The 13,983-nt window shown below is 47.5% G+C and overlaps 1 protein-coding gene across 1 annotated transcript in view; it reads left to right on the top strand.

The window, feature by feature from the left end:
• The window catches only part of LOC130116286 (roundabout homolog 2-like), a 153,437-nt gene that overhangs the window by 73,452 nt on the left and 66,002 nt on the right, over positions 1 to 13,983 (top strand). Inside the window, exons 3-5 of the mRNA XM_056284208.1 lie at positions 10,207 to 10,367; positions 10,538 to 10,658; positions 10,812 to 10,950. Coding sequence (XP_056140183.1) covers positions 10,207 to 10,367; positions 10,538 to 10,658; positions 10,812 to 10,950 — 421 coding nt within the window. The remainder of the gene's footprint in view (positions 1 to 10,206; positions 10,368 to 10,537; positions 10,659 to 10,811; positions 10,951 to 13,983) is intronic.

Raw genomic sequence — 13,983 nt, 5'->3', positions numbered from 1 at the left:
TTGGATTTTCTTTTGTTCACTGAGGACACCTGCAGTGAAGGGTGGTGGATGTAGATGTAGGAGCAGCAGCCCTCTAGGCTGTAGAGCCCAGTGCGGGTGTGAAAGTGTGAAAGCGGATGGCTGACATTCCTAATGAGATGCTCCCTCCAGCAGTGTGAACACACACACACACACACACACACACATATATGTATACACACACGGCACGGTGGCACGGTTAGCATGGTCGCCTCACAGCCACAAGGCTCTGGGTTCAAGCCCCGGGGTAGTCCAGCCTTGGGGGTCATCCCGGGTCGTCCTCTGTGTGGAGTTTGCATGTTCTCCCCGTGTCTGGGTGGGTTTCCTCCGGGGGCTCCGGTTTCCTCCCACAGTCCAAACACATGCAGGTCAGGTGAATTGGCCGTACTAAATTGTCCCTAAGTATTAATGTGTGTGTGTGCGTGTGCGTGTGTGTGTGTGTGTGTGTGTGTGTGTGTTGGCCCTGTGTCTCCCCACCTGCCGCCCAATGACTGCTGGATAGGTTCCAACATCCCCGCAACCCTGAGAGCAGGATAAGCAGTTCAGATAATGGATGGATGGCGATGTGTGTGTGTGTGTGTGTGTGTGTGTGTGTGTGTATATATATATATATATATATATATATATGTGTATATATATAAGTCGTCAAAATTTGCACTAAACTAGGGGCGTCCGGGTGGTGTGGTGGTCTATACCGTTGCCCACCAACATGGACATCGCTGGTTTGAATCCCCGAGTTACCTCCGGCTTGGTTGGGCGTCCCTACAGATACGAATGGCTGTGTCTGCGGGTGGGAAACCGGTTGTGGATGTGTGCCCTGGTCGCTGCACTAGCGCCTCCTGTGGTTGGTCGGGGCACCTGTTCAGGGGGGAGGAGGAACTGGGGGGAATAGCGTGATCCTCCAATGCGCTACGTCCCCCTGGTGAAACTCCTCACTGTCAGGTGAAAAGAAGCGGCTGGCGACTCCACATGTATCGGAGGAGGCATGTGGTAGTCTGCAGCCCCCCCCCCAGCTTGGTAGAGGGGGTGGAGCAGTGACTGGGATGGCTTCAACAGGGGCGAAAAAGGGGGGGGGGGACACCAACCCTTTAGGCTGCAGAGCCCAGTCGGAGTGGGGAACAGGATGGTTGACGTTCCTAATGAGAGGCTCCCTCCTGTGTGAACACAGCATATATTAAACCCGTCAGAATTTGCACCCAACTAAAATATCCAAGCAAATAAGTTAAATGGCCGTGTTTCATGGCCACTTGCTGTATGTTACACTATGAGCACAGGGGACGTGATGCAGTGAAGGAATGCGTGGAGACAAGGAGTAATTAATTATAGATGTGAACGTGTGGTCTCCGCTGTTACTGTAACTGGAGGGGGGTTGCAAGTGAAGGACGAGGGGATGGGGGGAGGGAGAACCTCCTCTGCCATTTCCAACTTCAATTTACATTACATGACAAGAGAATGGAGGCTAATTAAACGTGACAGTGTTATGGGCGCCCAGGTTAACCCTTTATGGTGGCAGACTGGAACTCTGCAAACCCAAGGAATACAGGACGGATTTGTTTTTGACCCCGCGGTGTCAATTAGTGTGCCAAAAGCTCACGGAGACGGGGTTTTGCCAACATGTGTCATCAGCATACAGTGATAGCTGCCCTGTAGAGAAAGGCAGAAGATAAGTTCTGGGGCCAAAGTAAAGGTCATTACCATGGCTCGGTCTAAGTCTGTGGTTTCACAGCGACGCCTACTGTCTTCTTACCTGGGTTATTGAGCACGCGTCACGATGTCTGCTGAAGGAATAAGTTGTATTTTACTCATCGTCAAATATTTAGTAAAAGAGCAGTTTTTCCATCAAAATTGATGTCTAATTCGATATCAATGATATTCAGTATCATCCACTGCCCCCCCCCCCATCCCGGAGGATAGAATCAGTTATAGATTTAGAACTAGAATTAGCACTGTGTGGACGTGGCTGTATTCATAATTTAAATAATTATTTATCTTCTTTACATATGGAAATCTCCCTGCATGTATGTGAGGTTTCCTACTGACTTTGGAAATCAAAAGTCACACCAGTTCATCAACATTGGTCTCTCTACAACACACAGGTAGAGCATACACCTAAATAATACCCCCCCCCGCCCCAAAGCAGTTTGGACACGGGGGGGGGGGGTAATACAGATTGGAATAATAGGAATAATAATACAGATTGGAATGGGAAATTTTGTTGCCTTCTCTTAATAGTCATTTTTCAGTAGAAACACACACACACACACACATATATACACACACACACACAGAAAATTAATTACAACATTCAAAGACATCAGATTTTCTCAAATGGCAACTGGCCCCAGTCTAAGGGGTTTTTAAGGAGTGGTTCTTTATCTGCATACGACCTTACATTGTTATTATTTCCTCCTCTTCTCTGTCAGTAGCCCTGGGCTCTCTCGCCCTAACCTTAATGCTGACGACGAAAAGATCTTATTGTATGCTGGGCGCCGTACCCTCTACCCTCTCTGTGGAAGCGGATTTCAATCTGCTGATGTTGTGTCCTGCATGTTGTTGTGAGGGCAGTTCTAATAGATAGTGTGTGTGTGTGTGTGTGTGTGTGTGTGTGTGTGTGTGTGTGTGTGTGTGTGTGTGTGTGTGTGTGTGTGTGTGTGTCTGTTCTGGGCTCCTGGCCCCCGGGGGACACTGTGTAAACGCTCCTCATCGCGCTGATCTCAGTCCTGACTGATTGCTGATGACTTTTTTAGGGCACAGACATGTTAAGTTGTTTATTTATTCAAAAAAAATTCCCCCCAATGCAAATAGCTCCCCTCTCCTCCTCCACCCCCCCCCACCCCTCGTTTGTGCGTCGGCATATCTGTCTTGCTTTCCGTCTCTGTTCTAAACAGGGATGATACGCCGTGGTCATCAGCAAAGTTTGTGATATAACGACGGGGCAGCCGTTTTCTGGACTTTTTGTGTGTGCGTTTGCCTGTGTGGGGGGGTGTGTGTGTGTAGTACGCGGGGGGTGGGGGGTATGTTTTATACATGTGACAGAAATGGGACAACCCTTGACTGCTGTAGAGAAGGTGACACGCCCCTACAGGCTCCTCTTCTTCACAAAGAGTCTTGAGCAGATTGCGGACCGCCACAGCGGACCCCTGTCGTATGGAATCAGACGGCTGTTGGGCGTGCACTTTCTGACACGGGATCACTAACCGCGAGCCTCGGCTCCGCCGCTGTAGTTCCCTTACTGCCAGCGCGGGGCGTCACACTCGGTTCCACGATCCATAAATCACAAGTCCGTCATTCGGGAGAATGTGGGATATGCTGTGAAGCCTGGAGACTTGGGCAGAGGTTTTAGTCGGCTTGGGAGAGTTGTGGTTGTGGCGAGTGTATGTTCATAATCTCAAAACACAAACAAAACCCCCCGTTTCACACGGCGGCTTGCAAAGCAGCATTTTATTTTAATTTCTTTCACCGTCATTTTCTCTCTGCTTGTATACAGTATTTCATTTTTTCCTGCGTGTTTTTTTTTGGGGGGGGGTTTCCCCTTTTACTCCCCAATTGTACCTGGCCAATTGCCCCACTCTTCCGAGCCATCCCGGTCTCTGCTCCACCCCCTCTGCCGATCCGGGGAGGGCTGCAGACTACACCACATGCCTCCTCCCATACATGTGGAGTCGCCAGCCACTTCTTTTCACCTGACAGTGAGGAGTTTCTCCAGGGGGACGTAGCACGCGGGAGGATCACGCTGTTCCCCCTCCCCCCTGAGCAGGCGCCCCGACTGACCAGAGGAGGCGCTAGTGCAGCGACCAGGACACATACCCACATCCGGCTTCCCACCCGCAGACACGGCCAATTGTGTCTGTAGAGACGCCCGACCAAGCTGGAGGTAACGTGGGGATTTGAACCGGAGATCCCTGTGTTGGTAGGCAACTTTCTTGTGTATTGTTGTTACTATTTATGCCGCCACAACACCTCAGTCGTTCTTGTGTCAGTCTATTGGCGTTTTACACCGCCTTTTCAAGGCGGGAACGTTGCGCCACTAAGCCGCCTCGCCGCTCTGCATAAAAGGTGTGAAGATGAAACGGAGGGCAGTGATGTCCCGGCAATAAACCGGCAGCGGAGGTAGACGCAGGACCGGATCTACTGCTGTGTTAAACGGACAGCTGGCGCTGTTGTGTTACACGATCGTGACGCCTCTGCTTCCGGACCGCCGGCATGCTGGGTAAAGTCACACGCCGGGGCGCGATTATGCCGCCTGTTTGGCTCGGTGTGAAAGAACAAAGCCGGCGTGAAGGCGAGTCCTCGGTCCTCAGGATCTGTGTGTAAAAACACGTTTTGTCTCACAGGAAGTTGAATCAGCTCATCTGGACACGAGGTTTGTTGAGAGAAACGTTTCCTCGCTCATCTAAGTGACTTCTTCGGTCTCCGAAGAGGAGGAAGACCTTTTGTCTCATTTTGGTGGGTTTACAAGCAGTGAAGGGATCTAATCCATCTTATTCCCCCAAGTAGCACATATGCCTTCTCTGCTCTTTCTCCATTTTGCATTTTCCCTCTCTCGCTCTCGCTCACAGACTCTCTCTCTCTTCCCCTCTCATTCTCTTTCCATCTCCCCCTCACTCTCTCCCTCTCTCTCCCTCATCCCCTCCCCCTCACTCTATCTTGCTCTCCCCCTCTCCCTTTCTCTGTCTCGCTCTCTCTCGCTCTCTCCCTCCCTCTGTCTCTGTCTCGCTCTCTTGCTCTCTCTCCCCCCTCTTTCCCTCACCCCCCCTCTTGCATTCATGCTATTTTATTCGAAATACTTATACAGTCAGCGATTACACAATGAGTGATACAGAGTGTAATTTGATTGACATTACGAGCAAAGGGTCAGAATGAAGTGAAAACGCCTTTGTTGATTAAACTGTGATTAAGTCACCACTTGTCTGCCTAACGTGGCATTAACAAATTGAGTAAACATTTAACAAACATAAATTAGATTAGAAAAATATTCTTCATCGCACGAGAGTTAGCATCCTCTCCCCATCCATGTTGCTTTCCAGCCTCTAGGATTCACCGGAGGAGGAGGGGCGAGGGGGGTACCACTTCCTTTTTCATCACATGTGGTTGTGGGGTACATTGTTGTAATGTTGATAAGCGTGAACATTTTCTCCATCTTTCATAGTCTCACTCGGTCGTCAGTTTGCACTGTCACTTGGTGTATAATTATAATCTCGTGTCCACTTGCAAAGCAAGAGCAGAAAGCCGTCTTACTTGTCTTCCCGGCTCTGGCTCCACGAGGTAAGTCTCAGCGATACTGTCCCGCATGCCGAAAAAGAGACGGCAAGACGCGAGCATGCTGAATAAATATAAGAGACACGACATGGACCAGAAAATAAAACAAACGAATCATCTTTGCAGACCTCGGCTGGGGTTTTGGCACGTCATTGGCGTGGATACAGGCCGCTCTAAGTCCCTGTGTCTGTTGCCAACTGGATTTGATTATCTGTTTTGGAATCGTTCTGCGAAGCTTGGGAGCCTCGCGACGATCATCGGGGGTGTTGAAAAGAATCTCAGACGTGAACTTCCTGGACTTGGCAGCGCTCTTGAGTGGTGAAATTAAATTAGTTTTCTGTTAGAAGAATAGCCTCAGATGGAGAGAGCTGTTCAATCCTGTAAGGTAACCAGGCAGGAATATGAAGAAGAAGAAAAAAGACAAGATAGAAAAAAAAAGGAAGAAGTGTAATATTCCCCCGCAAAACAACCTCCCCTCTGCTGTTGATCCAATAATGACTCCCTCTCTGGTCATTTGTATTCAGATACTTCCACATTGTCACATATATTTTACCACCCATTGTGCCGTGGACTGGAGCCCATTTCCAAACCGTTCCCTCTCTGATTTGAGAAATGAAAGTGGTGAATGAGTGAACCCTCCACACAGCCTGTTGGAATAATTGAGCAATACTCAATCAGACAGTGTTAGGCGATGGTTAGGGCCCTGCCATCTGAAGTAATTACACCCAGACAACAGTCTACATATGGGTGCTGCCTTCATGGGGGGTGGGGGGGTGGCTCCACATATGTGGCCACCGGATCAAACACCCCACCCCTACACATACACACGCAACACCTGCAGCAACAAACAGCTCATACCACAGCAGTGTTGGGGGGGGGGGGGCAACAACTCTGTGAGGGGAAGTCATAGCAACAGACATTTGAGGAAAACCTTGGGAATTCACTTGATCAAATTACATCCACATCCACATGGCTTGTCTTTCTGCAACATACTCCTTATTTGTGTTATCGCCGTGTTTCTTGAGTAAGCCATAACTCCTGTGCTTTCTGCATTACACACTGAGCTCTCGTATGCCGCCGACTGGGTGTCACAGTCTCTGGGGACAAGCGTTGCAGTTTTATGGGTGTGTATGATGTGACAGAGCGGGAGGAGGATGGAGGCGGGGGGGGGCTATGAGGACAGAAACTCACCTGCGTGGGAAGGACTCAAGAGTTTTTACTGCCTTTTGACAGCCAGCCAAGGCTTTGGTCTTCATCCACAGACTGCCTATGTACATATAGTGGATTTGGCTGAGACTCGTTGACTCCGCCACAAAGTGGATTTGATTGACAGCTGAGCCAAGGGGCATTTAGTTCCTCCTTGGCTTCCCTTCTTCCTCAAGGGCTCTTAGAGATGGAACTCATCCTACAATCAATCAGCAGAGCCACAAAATGTTGTAGTGAGGATTAAGACGAACAGAATAAGAAGTCAGTTCATTTAAATTCACATCATTAAGATGTTTGCAGTCTATTTCAAAGAATGATGTTCTCGTTTTATCTCACGGTATTTGGTGATTTTTTTTACGGTAATTTTATCAGCTGGTATGGAGATGACGATTCAAAAATAACCAACGGGTCATTTCGGCACTATTTAAAATGGCCTCCAAACAAGTAGAGAGTTCTTATATGGCATCACTCCATTGCACATCAATCACTGATTACTCCAAAATGAAATTTGAAATGACACAACCCGTTGTTTTTATTCTTTATTTACAACATCATGATTGATGATATACAAGGCGAAGGATTAATGTTCAAAACAGAGCTAAGTTAAGGTTTTTTAAGATGCAAAGGCTCATCTTATCTCGGCATCAAAATCATTTTCAAAGATATTTTTTGTCTCGGTGATGCCACAGATCCACTATTTCTGAAGCTGGTTGCTGCAGACGCCTTTTAAGCAATTGTCTGAGCTCAAATTTGGGATGCCACCGATGACAGCATTAGCTAGCTGCCTGTCAATGTGTTTTTAAACGAGGTTATGGACTTTATAAATGTCACCAACATGGTATATTATCTTCGAGCTATTCCTGATTCAGCTACCCACATATTTCGTTTTCCATTTCTGTGTTGGATTTTGTCCCTTTTCTTTTTTTAACCTTGTAACAGCCCATCCTCTCCTGTCCTCTGTGTAGTACATGGTACAGTACATGCCTTAATGCCAACCACTTACAGTATTATCCATGTGCCTCAGCTCAGTATTGAAGAGCTTATGGTGTTAATCGCACCTTACCGAGTGTTCTCAATGTTTTTGCTCCTTTTAACAAAAACAAATAAATAAATAAATAAAGGATTAATAAGTCTCCCATGGATGAATGACAACACCTAGACCCAAGAGTGGGCTGTCAGGGCCATCGGGGCCTTCTCTGCTGGCCCTGTCAAAATCAAATTTATAATTTGATTTTCGTGTTAAATTGAATTGTGCCTGAAATGTGTCTGAATTCAATTACTTGTTTTCTGCTGGAGCTGAGCAGGGATTTCTTTCATGTAAACTCCTCACAGCTCCCTGGGCCAGCACGAGTGGTATTGCTAGCCTTTCGTTGAAGCCCGAAGCTGCAAACTGATTACAACGTTGAGTGACCGTATCATCAGCCAATCAAATTTTGATGTGCAGTGACGAACGCCCTGCGATGTGTCGGTGCTAGCCCCGGTGTCGTCATCAACTTTGAGCTTGAGCCAACTAAGCGGCAATGGCCGCCGCTTTCACAGCTACTGACGAGTTTGTTGCTGATCTGCTTGTTTTTTTTTTGTTTTTTTTTTGTGTTTTTTTGCGAATCTGGGAGGATTGTCTGCATTTTTTTACACGTTCTCCCAAAGCGACTAAATTACTGTAACCGGTTATTTTCTTGCCCGGTGCGGGATTCTAACGAGGTATAACTGCACCACAAAGCAACATCACTAACCGCTCAGCTAAAGGGTCGGACCCGTTAGCTAGGGGCTAACGTGTCTTATTAGTAGTTTACATTACTTTATCAATTTTGATATCAATATCAAATCGAGTTTCCCCAAGTGAGGTGGGAATTCACTCCAGGTTGGTATTGTTGCGAATTCGGGGGGGCAATCCGAGAACCTCCGCAACCGGGACGCGAACCCGGGTCTCCCGCACCACGGGCGACGTTAGCCAGTCGACTAGCGTGTCATCGGAGGCGCGTGTCCGATGGCCTCACCGTCCCACTTCTGACACCAATTCGGGGGCAGTACGGGAACCGCCGCAGCCGGGACGCGAACCCGGGTCTCCCCCACCACGGGCGACGTTAGCCAGTCGACTAAAGGATCCGACTCGTTAGTCAAGGGCTAGCGAGTTTATCCGTGCGCGTTGCAGTGTTTTTTTTTTTAATTGAAGGCGGCGCACTGATGACATTGTGGCTATAATTTGTTGAAGTTGCGCGCGTGACCGGTGAGCAAGTTTCCACATCAACTGTGGAAGCTTGTCCGTCATCTCCGCCAGACGGTATGCGTTTGGTCGCGTGTCTGTCCGCGGCTAATCTCGCAAACTACTGGACCGATCAGCCTAAATTATTTTTTTGTGCACAGATGACTTGTTGATGAAGAACCTCTCATCGTTGCGGTGATTAAAAACCACCGGAAAACATTTGTTCTCGCTGTTGCCGCTCCCTCTCTTCATTCACTCGCTCGCGCGACCGGCTGTCGCTGCACGCATGCGCACGGTCGACTTGGCTCGGGTAGTGGCCGTCCGTCATGTATCCGGGTGTGAGTATTGAAAGTAAGCGAGACGTCGGATCAGATTTAGCAGATGATTCACTGCTGGTCTCAGCACTGGAGAACCGGAGGAACACTGGATGAACCAACAACAGTTCAGTGTATCACCTCCCCGCCATGTTTGTCTGACACCATTAGGAGGATTAGACGCGGACGTGCCAGACTCCAATGTTAAAACTCTTGCTATGAAAATGCAATTTCAAGAGTAGGATTAATCACAGTCACAGCTGGAAATTACCTCGGTAGCTTCAATAAAACAATCCCCGTGGCCGTGTTTGTTTTCTTGCCGTTTTATTGCTTTTATAATGCATGAAAGTCATTCGCCAACATTCGTTTTATATCGTGAAAACCGCGACGGTTAAACACATCTGAAGTCGTTTAGTAAGGGCCCCTTCTCCCGGTAGGGGGCAAAAGGGTGGTTTGTCGCCAAGTCCGAGCGCCGGAGGAGGGGAGATACGCCTGGCTGAGCTCTGCACCCTACTGAGCGCACTCTTCCGGTCGTTTTTGTTTTCGTGCCATGTGGCGCGCATGTGGTTGCTGAGTGACAAAGATCTGGTGGTGATGCTGCAATAGCTGCTACAGTGCACAGTGGTGTGCGTTGTGGTTTTTGAAGATCAGCTGCCTTGCTGGTGTTGATCCAGTGGTGCATTTAGTGCGTGAGAGTGTATTTTGTATGCGGCTGTGTTGGCTGTATCTGCACCCATATGAGAAGTGTGTGTGTGTGTGTGTGTGTGTGTGTGTGTGTGTGTGTGTGTGTGCGCGCGTGCATGCATGCATGCATGCGCCGGGGGGGGGGGGGGGGCGGGCGCAGCTTGTTACTGAAACCCCACAGTACACTACTGCCTAGACCTTAATAACAGAATCTTACAAAAAGCTAAGAATAAATAAATGGGTAATAAACTACACAGTACCCTTCAATAGACTGTAATGATTTTTTTTTTAAATCTAGCCTATACACACTTCACTATACTTCACTTTACTTCCAACCCAAAGTTGTATCCTGGGATGAGGAGCTGTCATTTTTAAAGATAAAAAGTAAAGTTTCACTTGTAACAGTGTTTTCTGGCTACTCTCACCTCAGTCTTACAGCAAACCCAGCTGTTAAAAATGAAGTTACTGTACCATAATAGATACTTAAACCTAAATGGTTTCTCTCTTCTCTCTCTGTCTCAGTGTTACGTGATGACTTCCGACAGAACCCTCAGGACGCGGTGGTGGCGGTCGGAGAGACTGCCAGCCTTGAGTGCCAGCCTCCACGCGGGCATCCTGAACCCACCACCTACTGGAGGAAAGACAAGATCCGACTGGACCTCAACAAAGACGACAGAATCATTGTGAGTTCCTCAGCCCCCCCGACTGATGTCACAGGATATCTCAGCTCACACACTCAAACCTGCTAACTCAAGATAACTCATATTTATCCATGAAGCACTCGCCATTGAAATCACTTTGAATAAGCGAGCACACGGCAATGGATCACTTGCAGTTGTATGATTTTTACCAGGTTCGAGGAGGGAAGCTGACCATCTCCAATACCAAGAAGAGTGATGTAGGAATGTATGCGTGTGTGGCGATCAACATGGTGGGGGAGAGAGAAAGTGAGACAGCACAGCTCTCCGTGTTCGGTGAGGAGACTGTAATACATTTCCAGCCTGCTAAAAAAAACATACACAGATTTGATAAAAATGTTTCAAGGTTATTATTTATGACCAATACAGACTAGCCACTATGCCTTGAGGCTGATTATTATCAATGGCTTTTCTGTTGTCAACATCTAGAAAGACCAGTGTTTGTGCAACGGCCTGTGAACCAGGTGGTCTTGGTAGAGGAGAGTGTAGAGTTCAGATGTCAGGTCCATGGTGACCCACCGCCTACACTTCGCTGGAAAAAGGAGGATGTGGATGTGCCCCGTGGCAGGTGAGAAGTTGTGTGTGTGCGTGTGTGTGTGTGTGTGTGTGTGTGTGTGTGTGAGTGAGACTAATAATGCAGCAGTGCTTGTGAATGGACACTGAAGCTGAAATGATTTGCTAAAAAAAAAGACTAATGATTCCCAATCTATAACAGACAAGCTTTGTATGTGTTGTTTCAGAAAGAGTTCGGTCACAGTGCTACACAATATTTATCATCCAGAGAATCTCATTTCCAGGTCCTGATTAGACAGAATATGCTTTTCAGCACCACAATACAACCATAAGAGGAAATTATGTTAGCACTTTGCAGGTTTTTTCTAATTTTAACTTTTATGAGTAATACCTTATTCACTGTGTCTCGTAAATGTATCAAAGGGTCTCAAGAAGAATCATAAGCACATTTAAGCAGCATTATAATCATGTCAGGAAATGTCAATATTCATTGTAGGGCATTGTAAATCTGATATGACCTTTTAATCATGAGAATGTGATGGAAGAATTCTGGAGTGAGTTGGATGGAGTGGTGGAGAGTGTACCCAAGGTCCTCCTTGGGTACACTCTCCAGAGTAGTAATTGGATCGGACTTCAGTGGGCATGTTGTTGAAGGGAACGGAGGTGATGAAGAGGGGATGGGTAGGTATGGTTTCAAAGAGAAGAATGTGGAAGGACAGATGGTGGATTTTGTGAAAAGGATGGAAATGGCTGTGGTGAATAAATATTTCAAGAAGAGGGAGGAACACAGGGTGATGTATATGGAAGAAGGTGCACACAGGTGGACTATATCTTATGCAGGAGGCATGATCTGAAGGGATTGGAGACTGCAAGGTGGTGACATGGGAGAATGCAACTAGGCAGCATCGGATGGTGGTCTGTCGGATGAATTTGGAGATCAGGAAGAGGAAGCGAGTGAAGGCAGAGCCAAGGATCAAATGGAAGTTGAAGAAGGAAGACTTTTGGGTGGAGTTCAGGGAGAAGCTAAGGCAGTCTCTGGGGTGGTAGTGAAGAGTCTCCGGATGGCTGGGCAACTACTGCCGAAATAGTGAGGGAGACAGCTAGGAAGGTACTTGGTGTTTCATCTGGACAGAGGAAGGAAGACAAGGAGACTCGGTGGTGGAATAAGGAATTACAGGAAAGTATACAGAGGAAGAGGCTGGCAAAGAAGAAGTGGGATAGTCAGAGAGATGAAGAAAGTAGACGAGAGTACAAGGAGATGCGGCATAAAATGAAGAGAGAGGTGGCAAAGGAAAATGCGTATGGCGAGTTGTATGAAGATGGACACTAAAGAAGGAGAAAAGGACTTGTACCGATTGGCTAGACAGAGGGACCAAGCTGGGAAGGATGTGCAGCAGGTTAGGGCGATCAAGGATAGAGATGGAAATGTGCTGACAAGCGAGAAGAGTGTATTGAGAAGGAGGAAGCAGTTTTTTGAAGGGCTGATGAATGAAGAAAATGAGAGCGAGAGAAGGTTGGATGATGCGGGGATAGTGAATCAGGAAGTGAGCAGCTGTAAAGAGGATGAAGAGTGGAAAGGCAGTTGGTCCTGATGACATACCTGTGGAGGCATGGAGATGTTTAGGAGAGATGGCAATGGAGTTTTTAACTAGATTGTTTAACACAATCTTGGAAAGTGAAAGGATGCCTGGGGAGTGGAGAAGAAGTATACTGGTACCGATTTTCAAGAATAAGGGCGATGTGCAGAACTGTAGTAACTACAGAGGTATATAAAGTTGATCAGCCACAGCATGAAGATATGGGAAAGAGTAATAGAAGCTAGGTTAAGAGGAGAGGTGACGATTAGCGAGCGGCAGTATGGTTTCATGCCACAAAAGAGCACCACAGATGTGATGTTCGCTTCGAGAATGTTGATGGAGAAGTATAGAGAAGGCCAGAAGGAGTTATATTGTGTCTTTGTGGATTTAGAGAAAGCATATGACAGGGTGCCGAGAGAGGAGGTGTGGTATTGTATGAGGAAGTCGGCGTGGCAGAGAAGTATGTAGGAGTGGTGCAGGATATGTATGAGGGAAGTGTGACAGTGGTGAGGTGTGTGGTTGGAATGACCGATGGGTTCAAAATGGAGGTGGGATTACATCAAGGATCGGCTCTGAGCCCTTTCTTGTTTGCAATGGTGATGGACAGGTTGACAGACAAGATCAGGCAGGAGTCTTCATGGACTATGATGTTCGCGGATGACATTGTGATCTGTAGCGAGAGTAGGGAGCAGGTGAGGAGACTATGGAGAGGTGAAGGTATGCACTGGAGAGAAGAGGAATGAAAAGCCGGTAGGAGCAAGAACAGAATACATATGCCTGAATGAGAGGGAGGACAGCAGAATGGTGAGGATGCAAGGAGTAGAGGTGACGAAGATGGATGAGCTTAAATACTTGGGGTCAGCTGTTCAAAGTAACAGGGAGTGTGGAAGGGAGGGGAAGAAGAGAGTGCAGGCCGGGTGGAGTGGGTGGAGAAGAGTGTCCGGAGTAATTTGTGACAGAAGGGTACCAGCAAGAGTTAAAGAGAAGGTTTACACGCTGGTTGTGAGACCAGCTATGTTATATGGTTTGGAGATGGCGGCACTGACAAATAGACAGGAGGAGGACCTGGAGGTGGCAGAGTTGAAGATGCTAAGATTTTCACTGGGAGTGATGAAGAAGGACAGGATTAGGAATGAGTATATAAGAGGGACAGCTTAAGGTTGGACGGTTTGGAGACAAAGCAAGAGAGGCAAGATTGAGATGGTTTGGACATGTGTGGAGGAGAGATGCTGGGTATATTGGGAGAAGGATGCTGAATATGGAGCTGCCAGGCAAGCGGAAAAGAGGAAGGCCAAAGAGGAGGTTTATGGATATGGTGATGGAGGACATGCAGGTGGCTGGCATGACAGAGGAAGATGCAGAGGACAGGAAGCGATGGAAACGGATGAAACATTGTGGTGACCCCTAACAGGAGCAGCACAAGGTAGTAGTAGTAGTAGTCTTGAGAATGTTATTACCCTTTTGGCTAATGCTTGGGCAATCATATTTATTTTGCTAATAATTAATCAAAT

Source organism: Lampris incognitus, chromosome 8 (assembly GCF_029633865.1).
Source record: "Lampris incognitus isolate fLamInc1 chromosome 8, fLamInc1.hap2, whole genome shotgun sequence".
Taxonomy (NCBI): domain Eukaryota; kingdom Metazoa; phylum Chordata; class Actinopteri; order Lampriformes; family Lampridae; genus Lampris; species Lampris incognitus.
The sequence above is the reverse complement of the archived record's forward strand: the minus strand, read 5'-3'. Positions and strand labels throughout refer to the sequence as shown.